Source organism: Eleutherodactylus coqui, chromosome 6, assembly GCF_035609145.1.
Source record: "Eleutherodactylus coqui strain aEleCoq1 chromosome 6, aEleCoq1.hap1, whole genome shotgun sequence".
Taxonomy (NCBI): Eukaryota; Metazoa; Chordata; class Amphibia; order Anura; family Eleutherodactylidae; genus Eleutherodactylus; species Eleutherodactylus coqui.
Window position 1 is genome coordinate 21,803,796 of NC_089842.1, and position 22,203 is coordinate 21,825,998.

The 22,203-nt window shown below is 46.3% G+C and overlaps 1 protein-coding gene and 1 long non-coding RNA gene across 2 annotated transcripts in view; one reads left to right on the top strand and one right to left on the bottom strand.

The window, feature by feature from the left end:
• The window catches only part of LOC136631935 (uncharacterized), an 808,093-nt gene that overhangs the window by 315,419 nt on the left and 470,471 nt on the right, over window positions 1–22,203 (top strand). The gene's annotated exons all lie outside the window — the stretch shown is intronic.
• LOC136631932 (IgGFc-binding protein-like) overlaps window positions 1–22,203 on the bottom strand; it is a 173,905-nt gene that overhangs the window by 3,492 nt on the left and 148,210 nt on the right. The window contains exons 4-7 of the mRNA XM_066606424.1: window positions 17,722–18,948; window positions 17,610–17,639; window positions 15,772–15,801; window positions 14,517–14,561 (exon numbers count right to left, since the gene is read on the bottom strand). Coding sequence (XP_066462521.1) covers window positions 14,517–14,561; window positions 15,772–15,801; window positions 17,610–17,639; window positions 17,722–18,948 — 1,332 coding nt within the window. The remainder of the gene's footprint in view (window positions 1–14,516; window positions 14,562–15,771; window positions 15,802–17,609; window positions 17,640–17,721; window positions 18,949–22,203) is intronic.

Sequence of the window (22,203 nt, forward strand, 5' to 3'; positions counted from 1 at the left end):
TCCTGGTTGAACTTCTCCAGTGCCCCAGATCAGCTCACTGCAGGCTGGACCCAGCTTGTTATGAAGGCTGCTTTATCACAAACTCCTTCCTGCCGGGTCAGTGAAGGTCACATCCTTGTGCTGTAGCTTCACTGCCTTGGAAGGAATTGTAATCTATTTCAGAGATAGCTCACATAAGCAATCTCTGAAGAAGATAGGCAGTCCTCCTGCTGGCCTGTGAGCTGTGACGTAACTTACATTGGCAGACTGCCAACCTAATGTACGTAACCTCACAGGAAGGAGCAGAATCAGGTAGCTGGAGCTGAAGTGACCCCCTGGACTGCAGGAGACAGGAAAAGATAAAGGAGGTGAAGATCTGGTAAGTAGACTGATGGGGGAGAAATAGATAAGTAGAGCATTTTTCTTTTTTAGTGATAGAACCCCTTTAAAATCTTGGGTATGGCTACTAACACTAGGAGGCGAACACAAAGCTGAAAAAATGCAGGCACCATTCTGACTAATTTGTATGCAAAAAAATAAAAGCAGCCAAGTAGGATACTGTTAGAGGAGTCTGCTGGGATCTGTTTTACTACATGGTTTCCAGCTCCAGAGGTGCTGGTTGATTGAACTGGCTGGGTGCGGATTTCTCCAGCCAGCCAATCCTACAGGTGTGTTGCTCCTATATTCCAGCTCCTCTGTGATTTCTGGCCTTTCCTCAGTTTGTTCAATATGGACTGTCATGTCCCTGCATGTCTGTGCAGCTTTCTGTATCTTCTGTGCTTGTTCTGTACCTCCTGTGTGAACAGAGTTTGTTCCTGGGTGTCTGTGCTTGTGGCCGGACATGAGCTGTGAGTAGGCATGTTCAGTATGTTCAGTGTGAATAGTGTCATATTCCATTGTGCCTGTGCAAGTTTGGGTTCAGTTGTTTCCTTAGTGTAGGGAACCATGAGACGAGGGCCCTTGAAGTGGGCTTGTGGACTTAAATATCTTGGCCAAACTACAAACCAATATATTGTATATTCTATAGTTATTCCATCTGGCTAGGTGTGCAGGTATGCAGGTGAGTGTTTTAAGTGCTTGTCAGTGTTTGATTTATATCTGTTTCTGAGTTATGTCTGTATCGACTCCAGTTCGCAGTTCTGCATTTCTATCTGAATTCACCTGTTCGGCGTGTATGAGGTCCGTTTCATAGTTTGGTCTAAGATTGCCAGTTCTTGGGTCTAAAGGTTTGTAACAGAAGTTACACGGATGACGTGTATATCTGTGCTGTGTATGTGTTCTGTGTACTAGGCCGTATGGATAAGTCCCATGCATCCTTTTGTCAGTCTGCGTTATCCCTGTTTTCTGTTCTAAGTGTCTGAGCAATGAGTTGTCCTTTTGGTCATTCCGGCACATAGCCTCCTGTTGCTATTTGCAGTTTTGTTGTTTAGTGGACTGTGGCCTGTCAGTTCAAGCTGATTCTGTTCTGTATATTTGTCCGTGTGCCTCTGTGATGGGTATGTATAAGGCCTTCTGATCCTCTGTCTTAATCTTTATATTGTCGTGTCTCTGAAGATTGGTGTTTCTCTATCCTGTATTGACATCTGTATCCTGTATCTTTGTCTGTCTGTACCATTCCCTGTCCTGTTATTTGCTAGGTCCCTGCTCCATTTAGTACCCATCTGCTATCCATGGGTACTGTCTCTGCCCCAGTTTTTAGCAGTACCTCCTGTCTGTTGGCATGGTGCTTCTGATCCCCGTGGGTCCGCTGCCAACCACAAGGGGACTACTCCAAGAGGTAGCAGCCTGCTTGGCTCTCCACTATAAAGCCAGATCCCTGTACGGGGGTTAAATGGTAAGGAGAACACCCTCAGTTTTAGCCTAAAGTCAAACCTATTGGTTGACGCAATGGGTCCTCACTTGCTGCTCCGTAACAGGTACCACATGACAACAACATTATTAAAAAACTGTAACACTTCATAGCACCATGTGCAACTGCAAATGGAAAACTCTCTGACAAGGAGGAAAATAATCAATAAAAATACTAATAACAGCATGGGTTGTGTGCTGTGTCCGCCAATGAATGAGACGAGAAAAATATTCTATGGTAAGTACAAAAATCTTGTTTTCTCATCTGTATCTTAGGGGGACACAGCTTAAGACTTTCAGACGTTCCATAACATTCTCTCAAGGGTGGGAAAATTATAGTATGCATGCAGTCAGTTTATAGCTGTTGGTAAAACTCTTTGACCGAGTGAGGCGTCTGTGGATGCAAAGTATGCACACAGTAAAACTTTGAAAAGGTGTGCAGTGAGGCCCCTGGAGCAGCCTAAGTAGAATGTGCTGTAACACAGAGTGGAGGTGCTTTGCCTTTAGGATGGTATGTCTCTATCACTGTTGACTGGATACCGCTAGAAATGACTACCTTGGACACTGCAAGACCACATCTTGGGCCATCAGGAATCCCAAGCAGAGAGTCAGAGCATTTGAAATATGGCATTTGAGAAAGGTAGATCCGCAAGGGTCGCATGAGATCCAGTTTGTGGAGAGCACATTCTCTCAGATGAACTGCAGATGGACAAAATAAAGGCGGAACAATGTTTTCATTGATATGGAATGTTGACACCACCTTAGGTAGGGTGGAAAGAAGGCACAGGATGTAGGACCACTTTGCCTTGATGAAATATGGTTAGTGGAGGCTTGATTTATAAAGCTGCAAGCTCTGAGACCTGTTGGATCGATGTGACAGCTACCAAGAATAACACCTTCCAAGTTAATAAACAAGTTGGAACTTCTCTTAATGGTTCGAATGGATGAGACTGCAATGCATCCAGTACAAAATTAAGGTCCCAAGGAGGGACAGGTGAACGGTATGGAGGAGCAGCATGAACGACCCCCTGTATAAAAGATTGGATAGCTGACTTTGAAGCCAGTGGACATTGGAAAAGTATGGATAGTGCAGATACCTTGCTCTTTAAAGAACTAAGATTCAAACCCATATCCAAACCCTCTTGTAGGAAATGCATCATTTGGGATAAAGAAAAGCACATAGGATGAAAATTGCACTATACACACTAGCTAAATAAATTTTTCAAAACATGATAATAAACCCAGAAAGAAGAGTGTTTCCTAGTCTTCATCATGGTTGTAATAACAGCTTTCGTAAATTCATGGGCTCTCAAGACCACGATTTCACCCTCCACACCATTAAATGAAGCATAGGCAAATTCGAGTGGAAGAGAGGACCCAGTTAGAGTTAATTTTCTCAAAGAGGAAGACAACATGTAAAGTCGATGAGCATGTACACTACAACTGCATACCACGCCCTGCGGAGCCAATCTGGGGCGATGAGAATCACTGGTAGGCCTTTCATCTTGATCTTCTTGAGAAGTCATGGGATTAGTGGGAATGGGGAAAAGACATAGGGAACTGCAATTATATCTGTGGAACTACTAGAGCATCTTCTGCTCAAGCTTGGTCCTGAGGTGTGGCCACAAAGATTGGCAGATTGCGATTGATTCGGAGGTCGATTTCTGGATGACTCCACCTACAACAAAGGTCCCAAAAAACTTTGGGATGTAATTCCCATTCTCCTAGGTCAACTATCTTTCTGCTAAGGAAGTCTGCTTTCCAGTTATATGTGTCCCGGTATGTGGACTACAGAGAGTACTGGAAAATGATCTTCATCCCCGCTTTGATGATTTATGTGTGCAATGCCCAAGAAATTGTCAATTTGGACCCGCACTAATAGTTCTGTCAGCTGGAGTCCAAAGTGAAGAAGGGACAGGAGTATGGCCTGAAGTTCCAACACATTTATCAGTAGTTTGATCTCCTTTGTGGACCACAATCCTTGTGCCAATAGATTCTTCAATGTACCCCTGAAACTGGAAAGGCTGGCATCCGCAGTGAGTATTTGGCATTGGAAGATCATAAAGGAACATCTTAGATGGATTTGCAGGGACCCCAGCCACCAAAGCAGAAAGTACTGAATGTGCAAAAGTAGTCAGATCTTCCTATCAAGGGAGGTCACAAACTTGTCCCATTTTCAGAAAATGGTCCACTGGAGAGGCCGTGTGTGAAACTGGCTGAAGGCACTCGTCTCCAAGGAGGAGACCATTAGCCCCAGCAACCTCATGCAGTGCCACATTGTCTTGGGATTCAGGGTTTTCAAAGAATATACATGTTTCTGAATTAGAAGTGTTTTCGATGTTGGCAATAGTACATGAGCCTAATTCATGTTGAGACGATAGACCCAGAAAATCTAGCCATTGTGACAGTGTGAAAAAAGACTTGAAATTATGGATGATCCACCCGAACCTGGAAAGCATGTCCAGAGTGATATGGAGACTCTCCAGGCTGGTCAATACGGTCAGGGTTTGTATCAACATTTTAACCAAAGTGTTTGAAATATAGGGAAGTCAAGCTTCCCTGAATAGGGATAATTGCCCCACCACCACCCTGAACTGATCACGTGGGGCCCACGCTTCATACAGAAGCTTTTGTGAATGGAATCTTGTAGGACAGGATGGTCTCCTTTCAATTGAGGGCCTTTGCTTCTACTTCTGCATGGATTTTTTTACTATCTGAGTTTTGGGGGCTGGAGCTGCAAAAGGAACGAAAACAAGTTATTTTCCTTTGCAGCGCTTTTGTACATCTAGATTTGCTTTGTGACGAGATTCTTACCCCCAGTAGCCTCCTAAATAATTTCATAAAGTCCGATTCTTGAAACAACAAATGGAAGACTTTTTACCAAAGCCACCGACATGCGAGCTAGGAATATAACCATATCTAAGAAAGCTTCACATTTAAACTTCCTTGCTTGAACTGTTTGTTGTGCCATATCTGCTAATTCTTCCAGAGAAGATCCAGAAAGAATACCTTGACTTTGTTGCTTAGCCCATTCACTAGATGTCCTACTGACCCAAGTAGAGGCAAAAACTGTCCTGAGTGCTGATCCCACAGCCTCAAATGAGGTTTTGACTAGTGATTTTATCTTCCTGTCATGAAATGTCTTGAAAAGATGAAGTATCAGCCATAGAGAGAGTAATGTTTTTTGCCAAATGGGACACTGGTGAATTTACTGCTGACAAAGACGACCACTTTTTTACTAAATCATTCAAAAAGGATACATAATATTGACTGTTTGTCGATATTATGTAAAATTGACACCACGGACAAAAACTCCCACTGACCGAGGAAATTTGTTGCACCCGTCTACCACAGCTGGCTCAATAAAGAGATTCAAGTGTCCAATCTAAGGGAAGGGACTTAGCGGGCCAGCGAAGAAACCCTTGCAACCAAAGCACAAAAATGCAACCATACAAGGTACCGCCTGCTGGTATTTGTAGTAGCCAGAAAAAGAAGGGAGGGAATGACAGGCAAGAGGAAGAAGATACTGACTTCTATACAGGAGAAATACTTACCTCCTAAGAGAGGGAAGCACATGGAATTCTTAGTTCAAGCTGTTTGCATCCCTGTCTCACCTGCATTAAGTAGGAAGGGAATGCTCTGGTATAAAGGGGATTGTGTAGCTGGTGGGTCACGTCCAAGTTAAGACTTGGATGTGCCTCCTTTTCTTCCGAGGTTAGGACGGACAACAGCATGGTTAACTCTGTTAACTCGTCCCCCTCACTAGGGTAACTGGGAGATTACCGCTTCACTGCATTCCCTGAATCCAAGAGGTAGTTGAGGAGTGGCGAGAACAATGTCTACCTTTTACGGACACTAAGCTAAAATGTTAGAATAATGCCTGCAGGAGGGGTATAGCTAGTCGGAGGAGCTAACACTTTTTTGTTTAGTATCTGCCTGCTATTAGCAGTAGTGTATACCCAAAGTCTTGAGCTGTGCCCCCCATTGATACAGACGAGAAATAAAAGAGTTATGACTTTTTTGAAAGTGGGAAGAAGAAACCAGAAATATATATTTTTTTTTAAAAGCGACCTTAAAGGATTAAAGGTGATGTGCCATGATTTCTAGTTATTTCCTATCCACAGGACAGGGGATAGCTTGCCGATAAGTGGGAGTATGACTGCTAGGACCTCCACCAATCCTAAGAACTGAGGCACCACGCACCCCACCGTATGGACAGCAGGGGTCACACATGAGTACTGCCTCTCTATTCACTTCAATGCAACCACTGCAGATGGCCAAATTCAAGTGCTCAGCTCCAGCATTCTAAATGAAGTTAAAACAACAGCAACACATGTGTGACCGCTACTGTCAACATTTCGAGATGTGCCAGAGCCCCGTTCTCAGGTTTGATTGGGGGCCCAGTGGTCAGCCCCCCAACCATCTGCAAATTATCCCCTATTATGAGATAGGGGATAGCGCACAGTTCACAATGTCTTAAACCTCTGAACGCTACAGGTCATACAGTTACATTCTGCAGGCTCAGGGTGTGTGGAGGGGAATAAAAAAAGTAATAACATTTTTAACTTCCCTTTTTTGCCATATTTATAATTAATGAATCTAAATATTAAAACAAAAAAAATATTTATTATCAATGCATCCATTAAAAAGTCTGATCTATCAAAGTAATGCATCATTTACCCCACATAGTGAAAAAAATATAAACACCAAAATTGTGTTTTTTTTGGTCACTCTGTCTCCAAGATAAAAGATATTAATAAGAAATCGAAAAGTTGTATTTACACCAAACTGGTACCAATAGAAACTACAGGATGTCCAGCAAAAAAATAGCCCTCGCACAGAATTATAAAAAAGTTAGGGCTCTCAGAAAATGGTTGAAGAAAAGTTTTTAAAAATGAAATATCTAAAAAATAAAAGTAGTACAGCAAAAAAACTAAATAAATTTGGAATGGTGGTAATCATACTGACCCATAGAATAAAGCTATCATGTCATCTGTGTTGCAGTTTGTACACCGCAGAAACCAGACGCACCCAAAAATGTCACTCCCCTTAGAAGTTCTATGTCTACATACTAGAGATGAGCGAACGCGTTCGTCCGAGCTTGATATTCGTGCGAATATTAGGGTGTTCGGGATGTTCGTTATTCGTAACGAACACCATGCGGTGTTCTGGTTACTTTCACTTCCTTCCCTGAGACGTTAGCGCGCTTTTCTGGCCAATTGAAAGACAGGGAAGGCATTACAACTTCCCCCTGCAACGTTTAAGCCCTATACCACCCCCCTGCTGTGAGTGGCTGGCGAGATCAGGTGTTCGCCTAATATAAAAGTCGGCCCCTCCCGCGGCTCGCCTCAGATGCGGTGTGAGTTAGATGAGGGACAGTGCTGTTTATACTGGAGCTGCTGTAGGGAAAGAATTGGTAGTTAGTGTAGGCTTCAAGACCCCCCAAAGGTCCTTATTAGGGCCACTGATAGCTGTGTGTTGGCTGCTGTTAGCAGTGGGATTTTTTTTTTTCTCAAAATCGCCTCTGCAGACCGTTGCACCTGGCATTAGGGACAGAAGTGCTGCATAGGCAGGGAGAGTGTTAGGAGTGAGTGTAGCCTTCAAGAACCTCAACGGTCCTTTCTAGGGCCATATTTATCCGTGTGCAATACTGTCCAGGCTGCTGTTAGCTGTGCTGCATTTTTTTTGGGCTTCTCAAAATCGCCTCTGCAGAGCATTCCACCCTCCATTGATACTGCAGGGAAAGAATTGTATAGGCAGGGCCACAACACAGTTATTATTCATAGAATATACGCAGTGCTGCCTGTTGGTGGGAAAAAACTGAAAACAAATCTATTTGTCCAGCCTCTGTCCGTCCTAACGCCTGTGGACACGTGTGAGCTGCGTGAAAAACATTGCTAAATCATACGCACCCAGCTACGCTTTACTGCTGGCTTCGCCATTTGCTTTCCTTAATTGGGAAAAAAATACCTGCTCTGCCAGAGTTATAATAACTCTGCTACCCTCACGTTCTGTGACACATAAGCAGGGACACAGCACAGTTATTAAACTTCTCATGTTCATTGAATATACGCAGTGCTGCCTGTTGGTGGGAAAAAACTGAAAACAAATCTATTTGTCCAGCCTCTGTCCGTCCTTACGCCTGTGGAGACGTGTGAGCTGCGTGAAAAACATTGCTAAATCATACGCACCCAGCTACGCTTTACTGCTGGCTTCGCCATTTGCTTTCCTTAATTGGGAAAAAAATACCTGCTCTGCCAGAGTTATAATAACTCTGCTACCCTCACGTTCTGTGACACATAAGCAGGGACACAGCACAGTTATTAAACTTCTCATGTTCATTGAATATACGCAGTGCTGCCTGTTGGTGGGAAAAAACTGAAAACAAATCTATTTGTCCAGCCTCTGTCCGTCCTTACGCCTGTGGAGACGTGTGAGCTGCGTGAAAAACATTGCTAAATCATACGCACCCAGCTACGCTTTACTGCTGGCTTCGCCATTTGCTTTCCTTAATTGGGAAAAAAATACCTGCTCTGCCAGAGTTATAATAACTCTGCTACCCTCACGTTCTGTGACACATAAGCAGGGACACAGCACAGTTATTAAACTTCTCATGTTCATTGAATATACGCAGTGCTGCCTGTTGGTGGGAAAAAACTGAAAACAAATCTATTTGTCCAGCCTCTGTCCGTCCTTACGGGCGGTGGAGACGTGCGAGCTGCGTGAAGAACAGTGCTAAATCATACGCACCCAGCTACGCTTTACTGCTGGCTTCGCCATTTGCTTTCCTTAATTGGGAAAAAAATACCTGCTCTCCAAGAGTTATAATAACTCTTCTACCCTCACGTTCTGTGACACATAAGCAGGGACACAGCACAGTTATTAAACTTAGATAATTCATTCACTAGAGGCAGTGGGGCCTTTCGTTTTCCAAAAAGGGCAAAAATTATATTTGGCCTGCAGTCTTGCGCCAATTTATTTCCTGCCTGTGAAATCAAATCACTGGTAATACAGCATGCTGAGGGGTAGGGGTAGGCTAGAGGACGTGGACGCGGCCGAGGACGCGGAGGGCCAAGTCAGGGTGTGGGCACAGGCCAAGCTCCTGATCCAGGTGTGTCGCAGCCGACTACTGCGCGATTAGGAGAGAGGCACGTTTCTGGCGTCCCCACATTCATCGCCCAATTAATGGGTCCACGCGGGAGACGGTTATTAGAAAATGAGCAGTGTGAGCAGGTCCTGTCCTGGATGGCAGAAAGTGCTTCGAGCAACCTATCGTCTACCCGCAGTTCTGCGCCGTCCACTGCTGCCAATCCGAATCCTCTGTCTGCTGCTCCTCCTTCCTCCCAGCCTCCTCACTCCACTACAATAACACCTGCTCAGGAGCGGGAGCACTCCCAGGAACTGTTCTCGGGCCCCTGCTTAGATTGGGCAGCAGCGGTTCCTCTCCCACCAGAGGAGTTTATCGTCACTGATGCCCAACCATTCGAAAGTTCCCGGGGTCCGGGGGAAGAGGCTGGGGACTTCCGCCAACTGTCTCAACAACTTTCTGTGGGTCAGGAGGACGATGACGATCAGACACAGTTGTCTTGCAGTGAGGTAGTAGTAAGGGCAGTAAGTCCCAGGGAGCAGCGCACAGAGGATTCGGAGGAAGAGCAGCAGGACGATGAGGTGACTGACCCCACCTGGTGTGCAACGCTTACTCAGGAGGACAGGTCTTCAGAGGGGGAGTCAAGGGCATCAGCAGGGCAGGTTGCAAGAGGCAGTGCGGTGTCCAGGGCCAGGGGTAGAGGCAGGGCCAGACCGAATAATCCACCAAGTGTTTCCCAAAGCGCCCCCTCGCGCCATGCCACCCTGCGGAGGCCGAGGTGCTCTAAGGTCTGGCAGTTTTTCACAGAGACGCCTGACGACCGACGAACAGTGGTGTGCAACCTTTGTCGCGCAAAGCTCAGCCGGGGAGCCAACACCAACAGCCTCACCACCACCACCATGCGCAGACATATGATGGCCAAGCACCCCGCAAGGTGGGACAAAGGCCGTTCACCGCCTCCGGTTTGCACCCCTGCCTCTCCCCCTGTGCCCCAACCTGCCACTGAGATGCAACCCCCCTCTCAGGACACAGGCACTACCGCCTCATGGCCTGCACCCACACCCTCATCTCCGCTGTCCTCGGCCCCATCCAGCAGTGTAGTTCAGCGCACCGTTCAGCCGTCGCTTGCGCAAGTGTTCGAGCGCAAGCGCAAGTACGCCGCCACGCACCCGCACGCTCAAACGTTAACCGTCCGCATCGCAAAATTCATCAGCCTTGAGATGCTGCCGTATAGGGTTGTGGAAACGGAGTCCTTCAAAAGTATCATGGAGGCGGCGGCCCCGCGCTACTCAGTTCCCAGTCGCCACTACTTTTCCCGATGTGCCGTCCCAGCCCTGCACGACCACGTCTCCCGCAACATTGTGCGCGCCCTCACCAACGCGGTTACTGCCACGGTCCACTTAACTACGGACACGTGGACAAGCACAGGCGGGCAGGGCCACTACATCTCCCTGACGGCACATTGGGTGAATTTAGTGGAGGCTGGGACAGAGTCAGAGCCTGGGACCGCTCACGTCCTACCCACCCCCAGAATTGCGGGCCCCAGCTCGGTGCTGGTATCTGCGGAGGTGTATGCTTCCTCCACTAAAGCACCCTCCTCCTCCTCCTCCTCCTCTGTCTCACAATCAAGATTTGTTAGCAGCAGCATGTCGCCAGCAGTCGGTGTCGCGCGGTGTGGCAGCACAGCGGTGGGCAAGCGTCAGCAGGCCGTGCTGAAACTACTCAGCTTAGGCGATAAGAGGCACACGGCCCACGAACTGCTGCAGGGTCTGACACAGCAGACCGACCGCTGGCTTGCGCCGCTGAGCCTCCAACCGGGCATGGTCGTGTGTGACAACGGCCATAACCTGGTGGCGGCTCTGCAGCTCGGCAGCCTCACGCACGTGCCATGCCTGGCCCACGTCTTTAATTTGGTGGTTCAGCGCTTTCTGAAAAGCTACCCACGCTTGTCAGACCTGCTCGTAAAGGCGCGCCGGCTCTGCGCACATTTCCGCAAGTCCCACACGGACGCTGCCACCCTGCGCACCCTGCAACATCACTTTAAGCTGCCAGTGCACCGACTGCTGTGCGACGTGCCCACACGGTGGAACTCTACGCTCCACATGTTGGCCAGGCTCTATGAACAGCGGAGAGCTATAGTCGAATACCAACTCCAACATGGGCGGCGCAGTGGGAGTCAGCCTCCTCAATTCCTTTCAGAAGAGTGGGCCTGGTTGGCAGACATCTGCCATGTCCTTGGTAATTTTGAGGAGTCTACCCAGGTGGTGAGCGGCGATGCTACAATCATTAGCGTCACCATTCCTCTGCTATGCATCTTGAGAAATTCCCTGCAAACCATAAAGGCAGCTGCTTTGCGCTCGGAAACGGGGGCGGGGGAAGACAGTATGCCGCTGGATAGTCAGGGCACCCTCCTGTCTATTTCTCAGCGCGTACAGGAGGAGGAGGAGGAGCATGAGGAGGATGAGGAGGAGGGGGAAGAGACAGCTTGGGCCGCTGCTGACGGTACACCGGCTGATTGCCTGTCATCCTTTCAGCGTGTATGGCCTGAGGAGGAGGAGGAGGAGGAGGAGGAGGATCCTGAAAGTGATCTTCCTAGTGAAGACAGCCATGTGTTGCGTACAGGTACCCTGGCACACATGGCTGACTTCATGTTAGGATGCCTTTCTCGTGACCCTCGCGTTGCACGCATTCTGGCCACTACGGATTACTGGGTGTACACACTGCTCGATCCACGGTATAAGGAGAACCTGCCCACTCTGATTCCCGAAGAGGAAAGGGGTTCGAGAGTGTTGCTATACCACAGGACCCTTGCGGACAAGCTGATGGTAAAATTCCCAGCCGACAGCGCTAGTGGCAGAAGGCGCAGTTCCGAGGGCCATGTTGCAGGGGATGTGCGTAGATCGAGCAGCATGTACATCCCAGGCAGTGCAACAGTCTTTAAGGGCCTGGCCAGCTTTATGGCTCCCCACCAAGACTGTGTCACCGCTCCCCAGTCACGGCTGAGTCGGCGGGAGCACTGCAAAAGGATGGTGAGGGAGTACGTAGCGGATCGCACGACCATCCTTGGTGACGCCTCTGCCCCCTACAACTACTGGGTGTCGAAGCTGGACACGTGGCCTGAACTAGCCCTGTATGCCCTTGAGGTGCTTGCTTGTCCTGCGGCTAGCGTGTTGTCGGAGAGGGTGTTTAGTGCGGCTGGGGGAATCATCACAGATAAGCGTAGCCGCTTGTCAACCGACAGTGCCGACAGGCTAACACTCATCAAGATGAACAAAGGCTGGATTTCCCCAGACTTCTGTTCTCCACCAGCGGACAGCAGCGATACGTAAGCAATACGTAGGCTGCACCCGCGGATGGAAGCTACGTTCTCTCTCACCATCCAAAACGGGGACATTTCTGCTTCATCAATCTGTGTCTAATATTCCTCCTCCTCCTCCTCCTGCTCCTCCTCCTGAAACCTCACGTAATCACGCTGAACGGGCAATTTTTCTTAGGGCCACAAGGCTCACTCAAATAATTTTTCAGAACAATTTTTATAAGTTTCAATGCGCTTAAAAGCATTGGAACTTTAACTTGAACCAATTTTTCGTTACACTGGGCTGCCTCCAGGCCTAGTTACCACTTAAGCCACATTAACCAAAGCGATTAATGGGTTTCACCTGCCCTCTTGGCTGGCCATGGCCAATTTTTGGGATGTACATTAGTACTGTTGATACAGCAATTTTTGTGGGCCCTCGCCTACAGTGTAATCAAATTAATTTTTAGCCCACCTGCATTACAGCTGACGTTACCTCAGCTGTGTTGGGCAATGCAATGGGATATGTCTATGTACCGCCGGTGGCTTCCTGGCACCCACCCAGGCAGTGGGTCCACAGGGAGTTAAACCTACATGTGTCCACTTGTAAAGAACCCCAGTCTGACTGGGGCATGCAGTGTGGGCCGAAGCCCACCTGTATTACGCACGACATTACTACCTCAGCTGTGTTGGGCAATGCAATGGGATATTTCTATGTACCGCCGGTGGCTTCCTGGCACCCACCCAGGCAGTGGGTCCACAGGGAGTTAAACCTACATGTGTCCACTTGTAAAGAACCCCAGTCTGACTGGGGCATGCAGTGTGGGCCGAAACCCACCTGCATTAACCCTTTCCAGTCCACTGTGTGACCTGTGAAGACATTAGGGTTTAAGGCTGTACAGCTCCGTTGTTGGTAGACGTCCGTCGGGGTTCTCTTACTGTATATTGCCAGCCTCTCTGCTGTCGGAGCCTATCCTACGTGTCAGCTCATGCAGTACTGGCTTTAGCCAGCATATAGCGCCGTTGTATAACAGCAGAAAAAGAGTAAGCCCCCTAGGAAAACCATATACAAATTGGATTGGAAAGGGTTAAGCACAACATTACTACCTCAGCTGTGTTGGGCAATGCAATGGGATATTTCTATGTACCGCCGGTGGCTTCCTGGCACCCACCCATGCTGTAGGTGCACACGGAGTTTTTACTACATCTGTACACTTATAAAGAACCCCAGTCAGACTGGGGCATGCAGTGTGGGCCGAAGCCCACCTGCATTAAGCACGACATTACTACCTCAGCTGTGTTGGGCAATGCAATGGGATATTTCTGTGTACCGCCGGTGGGTTCCAGGGAGCCACCCATGCTGTGGGTCGACAGGGACTTCACAATAGGGAGTTGTACCTGCCTGTGTCTATGAATTAAAAAGCCCGGTCTGACTGGGGCATGCAGACACCTTGACAGAATGAATAGTGTGTGGCACATAGGTTCCCCATTGCTATGCCCACGTGTGCAGCTCCTGATGGCGGTGGCACAGGATTCTATTTCTCATTGCTTCTGTACAGCATTGTGGGCTATCGCTCCGCCACTTTTAAAGAGGGTCGCTGCCTAGCCGTGCCAACCTCTGCAGTGTGTGCCTGCGGTCCCTCGTCATGGCAGACGCAATTCTAAATAGACATGAGCGTGGTGTGGCATGAGGGCAGCTGAAGGCTGCGCAGGGACACTTTGGTGTGCGCTGTGGGGGGGAGGGGGGGCGGTTGGGCAGCATGTAACCCAGGAGAAGTGTCAGTGGAGTGTCATGCAGGCAGTGATTGTGCTTTGTTGGAGGTAGTGTGGTGCTTAGCAAAGGTATGCCATGCTAATGAGGGCTTTTCAGAAGTAAAAGTTGTTGGGAGGGGGGGGGCCCACTCTTGCCGGTATTGTGGCTTAATAGTGGGACCTGGGAACTTGAGATGCAGCCCAACATGAAGCCCCTCGCCTGCCCTATCCGTCACTGTGTCATTCCCATCACTTTCCTGAATTGCCCAGATTTTCACACATGAAAACCTTAGCGAGCATCGGCGAAATACAAAAATGTTCTGGTCGCCCATTGACTTCAATGGGGTTCGTTGTTCGAAACGAACCCTCGAGCATCACGGGAAGTTCGTTACGAATAACGAACACCCGAACATTTTGGTGTTCGCTCATCTCTACTACATACCATTCAACCTATGTCCAGACTATGTACAGTGACAACTGATACAATGTTACGTGGACAAGCAGCCCACCACGGCAGCTATACAGTTTACACGTAGACCGCTGCTTTATACCTACTTGCTTCAAGTGTGCCTTTTTCTAAGGCTTTTGCTGGACCATGAGCTGAAACAGAAATTTTACATTATGAGGGAATTTAGAATGAATTAGAATTTAGGTACAAGGGGACAAGGTGCGCCATAGCTGCGGACTACAGCAGAGAGGGGAAACGGATGCAGCTTAACTCCTTGACATTTTTGGGCATACATGTACAACCTCCAGCATCGGGGTTGGTATCAGGCAGGATCGAAGCCAATTCCTCTCCAAACATGGTGGGTGACAGCTATTTCTGACAGCTGACACATAGCGGAAACAGCTGCGATCAGAGTGAGCACTGATAGCGGATATTTACTCTTTACATGCCCCAATTGATGTTTAGGGGTCTCAAAGGTCCCCAGCCTCCCACGATTAGATAGCATGGCAACCAGGGGCCTTCTTAAGACCCACAAGGCTACCATGAATGAATGCCTATGAAGGAGCACCTGTGGCCCATCTCCATCGCAAAGACTGCCGGCCAAAATGTGATATAATGCAATTAAACAATCGCAAATTCAAGTTTGCTATGTGGACAAAAAAAAAGTAAAAACAAGTTTCCAGCAACCATGTTTTTTTATCCCAGCAGGGTGCTGCGGGTAGAGATGAGCGAGCACGCTCGGTTAAGGTAGACACTCGAGCGAGCATCGCTTTTCTGGAGTATCTGCATACTCGTCCGAGCAAATGCGGGGGAAGGCGGGGAGAGTGAGAGAGATCTCTCTCTGTCACCCCCCTCCCCCCCCCCCCGTATTTGCTTGGACAAGTATGCAGATACTCCAGAAAAGCGATGCTCGCTCGAGTGTCTACCTTAACTGAGCGTGCTCGCTCATCTCTAGCTGCGGGCTGCAGCTTGATGCCCTCAGATACCAGCAAGGGTCCATGATGGAGTAACAACAGTGGCCTAAACACATTCCAGAGGACTTCCTGGGACAGCACAACAGACCCAGAAATCCAGGACCGTGCCACTGGATCCAGGACCGCTGGGAACTCTGGTATATACAGCCCATGTACAATTTATACACAACATATATACTATCAATATATAATATATACAGAATCTATACTGTCTATATACAATGTATACACTATCTATACACAGTCTATATACAATGTGTACACCATCTACTCACAGTCTATATTCCATGCATATACAGTCTAGATACTATCTATATATGATCTAGAGTCAGTCTATAGTATATACAACTTATATACAGGGTTACTACTGAGAGCAGATGAAGATTACCAATAATCGTTTTGAATGAAGCCTTCAGAACTGAAAAAAAAAACAGGTTGTGTTCAGTATTTGTGAGTCTCTGCCGTTTTTTGACTTCACCTGTCTTATATTCTATACTTGGTGTCTTCTAACTCCTCACTTGTAGTCGTTAGTGTAGCGTTGGCTCCTACATCTCCTTCCCCTCAGCTTTTCCTAGATTTTCATACCTTTACTCTTTCTATTTCAATAAGTATAGTTCTCACTTTGGAAACCCTTTCTGTTCTTATAACTTAATAATAATAATAATCTATATTTGTATAGCGCCAACTTATTCTGCAGCGTTTTCAAGCATGGGAGAAATGCAAACAATACAACAATTACAATGTGAGAAACAATCAGTTTGAAACAAATGGGGTGGGGGTGGTACAGGAGGTACAAGGGGGGCGGGGGGGGGAACACAGGCAGTCGGGGATTTCATGTGGAAAACAGTTATTAGAAAGCAAAGGGGTTTGGGTGGTAAGGAGATGCAGGGGTGGAGGTCGTATGTGATAGGCAGGGTGGAAGGTGTGGGGAGCCATAGGGAGGGGCGAGGGACTAGGTAAGGGGATTTGGTATGCCTCCCTGAAGAGGTGTGTTTTTAAGGCGCGTCTGAAATTCGGTGCATTCATCCGGATGCCTTGGGATAGAACGTTCTGGAGGACCGGGGCTGCTCTGGTGAAGTCCTGTAGGCTTCCATTTTAATAAACACTGTATGTTTATTATCAAAATGCTAACGACTACCTGTCTGTGAGTGATTGATTGATGAGTGACTGTGTGAGTTACATGAGATGATGTCACTACCATTTGATCAGTCACTGGGGCTCTGAGCTCCGCCCCTGATCACATGATGGTGATGTCATCCCAGGTCCTAAAATATGCAGATCATATGATCAGTCACATGTGTCACATGCATGTAGCAGAGCTGTACTCTCTGTAAAGTGTGCGTAGGAGAGCTGCATGTGTGTGACATGCATGTAACAGAGCTGTGTGTGTGACATGAATGTAGCAGAGCTGTGTGTGCCTGTGACATGCATGTAGCAGAGCTGTGTTTTTTGTTACGTGCATGTAGCTGAGCCGTGTGTGTCTGTGACGTGCATGTAGCTGAGCTGTGTGTGTCTGTGACGTGCATGTAGCTGAGCTGTGTGTGTGTGTGATGTAGCAGAGACTCCAATAAATGACACCTCACAAATGTAAACATACATAGCTGGTGATGCATATTGACAAACAACATTGAAGCATAATCCTCAGCAAGTGTCCTAATGCCGCCAACACTAGTCGAGCCTTCATGTAATCATGAAGCGTTTTCCAGTGTTGAGACAAGCCGTTGCTGTCGTGCAAACATGTCACCACAGAAGGTTCAACGCTGCTGTGAAGCTAATGCAGCTTACAGCTTACTATTTGCAAGCAAATATTCTGACTAACTCCAATCCCTTTCATTATATTATATTAATAAGTGGCTACCACTGGTGCTAGTTTCTACATATTGGTCAGAGAAATTACAGATGTAGCAAAGCTGAGTTGTATTTATTAGTTGATTTTGTGAACAATGATGAAATCATGTGAATGTATGTTAACTGACATAAACAGCTCTGTAGTATCTGAGAGCCATATTATTCCTAAATACCGATTCAGTTGATTATTTTCGGTCAGCAATCTCATAGTCATTACCTGCCATGAAATGTGTTACATTAACTACACACATGGAGAAGCTGTGGATGAATCATCCTCATTATCACTGCCCACAGTTGCTGCAAAATTACTAGTTTTTAATATAAAATTTCTACAAATACTGTTATTTTGGGTCCCAGTAAAGTATAGCTGTGAATTACCATGTGACTTGCATAATGGACCTCCAGGAGCTGTAAAGAAAGCATCAACAATAGTTAAGACAAGTTCTAAAAGCACCGAAACGTGAGATGAAAAAGAATACAACATACACACCTTGTATAGCCGCTGCCTGTGACCCATAGGCCTTATTCATTGAGTAACCAATGTTTAGGAGACCAAAAGGGGTTGAGGAATGGTGCAATGTGTTGGAACTAGAGCCACCACCGTAATTATATTCTGCCCAGGAATATTCAGATTGAGGGAACGCCTTCCACGTAGCATCTTTTAGAGTCTTTCCATTAAATGTGATTTCTGGTCCCTTTGATGTTTTTGCTACAATTATGGCCAAATTATTGTCAATATCCTTCTGTCCAATGAGGTTATATGTTAAGTCGAAGCTCTCAATGTCTGGTATTACAGTCATGAAAGGGCCAAAGGGTTTACCTTTAAATGTTCCACCAGTACCATGAAATAAAACCTGTATTTTCTCTGTGCTGTGGATGGATAAGGGTGAGGACGCAGAAACGTTCAATGTCATAATTTTTCCTGCTTCTACATTGGAGTTTATGATTTTCTCACCTGACTTGTGCTGAATACAAGTTTTTTGACTACCCGAGATAAAAACCAGGTCATTTGCCCCCTGGAAGGACAGGCCTGGGACAAAGTAGGAATTACCCCATTTTTCTTTATCTCTGAGATAATCATATATATGGCTACAACCTCCATTACTAGGAGCACATGAATGACCAGACATGACAGTAACAGTGTGATCAGAGGATATCATGGTCCCTGATAGGTCATCTTTACTCTGAATCTGGAGAAGATGGAATGGCTCCAGTTTCACAACCATCCTGTCACCCTTTTGATAATTTTTCCCATTGTATTGGATAGCTGTACTGGGCAGAATGGTGACTGTTGTTGGCATTTCATGGGCAAGAACACCGAACTGTGCATAATGCTTTGAAGGTCCATTGATAGGGGTAATTATGTGGTATTCCTTTCCCCACTGGTCAACTGGATAAATCAAAGCAACATCTCCACTGGTTTTCTTAAAGTTACGGGTCATGACAGTGATATCGGCATCGGCTTTGATGATGATTCCATGAGAATAAATCCCAGATCCTTTGTTCTCCATGCTGTTTGGAAGCTCAACTGTCGCTGTTTCTCCTTTTCCAACTTGGATTTTCTTCTTGAAGTCAGCATCATTCATGGAGATAGTTACTGTAGTGCTACGTAAAGTCCCAGTCACCAGGATTTCATATACAGGCGCATCAGCGGAGAATGTATTTTCTAGAAAAGCTGCAACAAAGATTCTTCCTCCTGCGGTCCTTAAAATCCAATCTGTGAATGAAACTTGTAGTTAGATTTACATTTAGGAGTCTCTTTTCATTTGATACTACTGTCTTCAATCTCAATTGCTCAGTGGAGCCTGAATGTTTAAGAGGTTATGCAAAAACATCTAGACTTCACTAACTGACTGGCTCAGCCTGTAGTATGAAAATAACAGAAGACATAGTCACCTTTCCTGCTCCCCTGCCACTTCTGTTCTGCTGGTGCCTGGGCCACGCTGGTCTTCACTTCTGGGTGAGGAGCAATGATGTCATGTCACCAAGTTATGTGTCCATCTGAAGTGAGCCAGTGATTGGCTGCAGTGGGTACATGGCCATGATGTCATTAATATAATTGCTTGTTCCCTACGTCTGAAAGTGAAGGCCAGTGGTGACTGCGCACCTGCAAAATGGGAGCTGGGAAGGTAAGTACATCTTCTGTTATGTTCGTGTGTTACGCTGAGACAGTTTTTAAATAACTAGATGTCACTGGATAACTTTCTTAAGAATTCAAAGGGATTGGATGCAAATATAATTGCATACAATGTTAAACAATAGTGCATTTACATCTCCCAAAACTGTTTGCACGGAAGGTCTGGCATTTTAGATTCTGCCTTTCCAATGGGCTGCACACTAAAGTAAATGTTCATCCCTGAACCATTTTGCTTTTTATACTTTAAAAAGGTTCAAAACTCTATCCTCAGAATTTAGTGGTAAGTGAAAAGGGAAACAATTGGCCATTACAAAGTACAGGACAAAGATATACGTATCCGAGTTGTAGACCATCTATCCCTAGAGGAGAAAGCTCAGCCCTAGTTTGTCATAAAAGATGGCAACAACCCATGCAAGGGTTTCCTGTCTGTAAAGTACACAACATTAGAGATCAAAAGTAGGATATGAATCCAAGAAGAAGTAAGTAGATTAGTGGTAGATAATCACCAACTCCCAGATAGCTTAAGGCTTGGTGGTGTCAATCAGTGCTAAATTCGTCCTCATTTTAATTTTTGCCTTGGCCTCTCTCACTCTGACACACCCCCATAACAGACCTATTTGGTTAAAGTTGCCTATGATAATGCATCTGTCAGACATAATGCACCAACTAAATTGCCTCATGCAAAATATGAACGTATTAATACATAATTAATGTAATGTTAGCTGTCTGTGATGAAATTTCTCCATCTGAAAAGCAGTTTTAGGAATCAAGAAATGTCCCAACATTTCTTAATGATTGTATAACTAAATTACCATAATTAACAAACTATTACAAATAAAATTTGTAATGATGTTTGTAGCTTTCAATCATTATAAAAATAGCCATTGTAATTACTTAAGAGTTAGATTATATGTTACCTCTGATATTGCTAGAAAATCAGACAGCACTGTTGTAAGACAACAATATCACACCTAAACCCAAGGCTTTGGTTGTTCTATAATGCCGGATTAGTAACATACTAATAAGACAAACTCTGATTAAATCAAAAGAAAAATTTGAAGGGTCACTCTATATCACATGTGTCAAACAAAAGGCCCACGGGCCGAATCCGGCCTGCTGTCTCATTTTCTGTGGTCCGCGGCATGCCGATGGCCGCTCACCACTCTAGCAATTACCAGCTGGGGTGCCGCAGCTCCCCGCTGGTAATCGCGCTATTACAGCTGATCCCAGCGCATACTGCTGTCAGTGTTCAGCCAGGATCCTCCTCCCCTGAGTCCCCTGCTCTTCAGTTCTGCAGGAGAGGACTCGGGAGGAAGCGTGCCGGGCACACACACTGACGTCAGTGTGCACCTGGGAATCAGCGCGAGCAGAGGAGGAGCGGCACTAACAGCAGGGAGTAGGTAAGTATATGGGTTCGGGAAACAAGGAGGGTTAATGGTGGCTACTTTAAGGTGGGGGGTTAATATTGCTGCTGTTGGGAGGGTTAATATTGCTGCTGTTAGGGGGGGTTTAATATTGCTGCTGTTGGGGGGGTTAATATTGCTGCTTGTGGCGGGGGGGGGTTAATATTGCTGCTGCTGGTGGTGGTGGTGGGGGTTAATATTGCTGGTGGTGGGGTTTAATATTGCTGCTGGTGGTGGTGGGGGGGGGTTAATGTTGCTGCTGGTGGTGGTGGTGGGGGGGGGGTTAATATTACTGACGGGGATAATATTGCTGTGGGGTTAGGGGGGTTATTACTACTGTTGGGGTTACTCTTACCACTGGGGCTACTGTGGGGTACCCTGTTACTACTTGGGGTACTGTGGGGTATCCTTTTACTGCTGGGGCCACTGTGGGGTACACTGTTACTAATTGGCCCACTGTGGGGTTGCTATTACTAATTGGCCCACTGTGGGGGGTCAATATTTTTACTGGGTTCACTATGAGATTCACTATTACTACTACGACCACTATAGCGGTCACTATTAGTACTACGACTAATAAAGGGGACACTATTACTACTGCGAGCACTATAGAGGTCACTATTAGGGCGTAATCATATTTTGGTTGCACAAATACGTTACATATTTGCACAATCGAAAGTCGCTTATGCCTGCATATTTGGGCACGCAAAAAAGAACGCAGATGGGCCCACTGAGATGGTGAGCAAATGAATGCAGTGAATACATAGGTTTCCTGCGCATTCGCCACGTATTTGCGCGGCCCCTTCACTTCAATGACCTATTAGGGTGCGTAGTACACAACAAAATACGTCAGCTGTGTGAAAATATACATCATGTGAATGAACTCATTGACATCAATGGCTTCTATTCACTGCATATTACGTACGCAAATACGCTGGTGTGAACCGGCCCTTACTGTACTGTCCTACAATGGGCCCTTTGAAGGTCACCATAAGCCTGATGTGGCCCTCGGTGTAAATGGGTTTGACACCCCTGCTCTATATAAAAGAGGAAGGTAGAGGAATATTTGGGAGGAGTGGCAGGACGTTTTATGGATTTCCTGTTGACAATGGTATTGGAGGGGACTTTAGTAAGTATAAAAATAGCTGGTAGAATGGAACAAAAAGTGTATTGAACTACATATAAAATACATTTAAAATGATAAGGTGAATGTTGTGAATGGGAAAAGAAAGATTCCATTAGAAAAAATTTAGGAAACATATTAAAAAATTGCTTCAAAATTAATTGCATTAAAGCATACGCTGATCACAAAAAGAAACAAAGCTAAGTTGTCAGGGCAGCGGATGTGGATGCATTTTGCCTCCAAACTGATTTGTCTTAAGGCTAAATTTTACAAATGTGGTGTTATTTATTTATTTTGATGGAATGACTG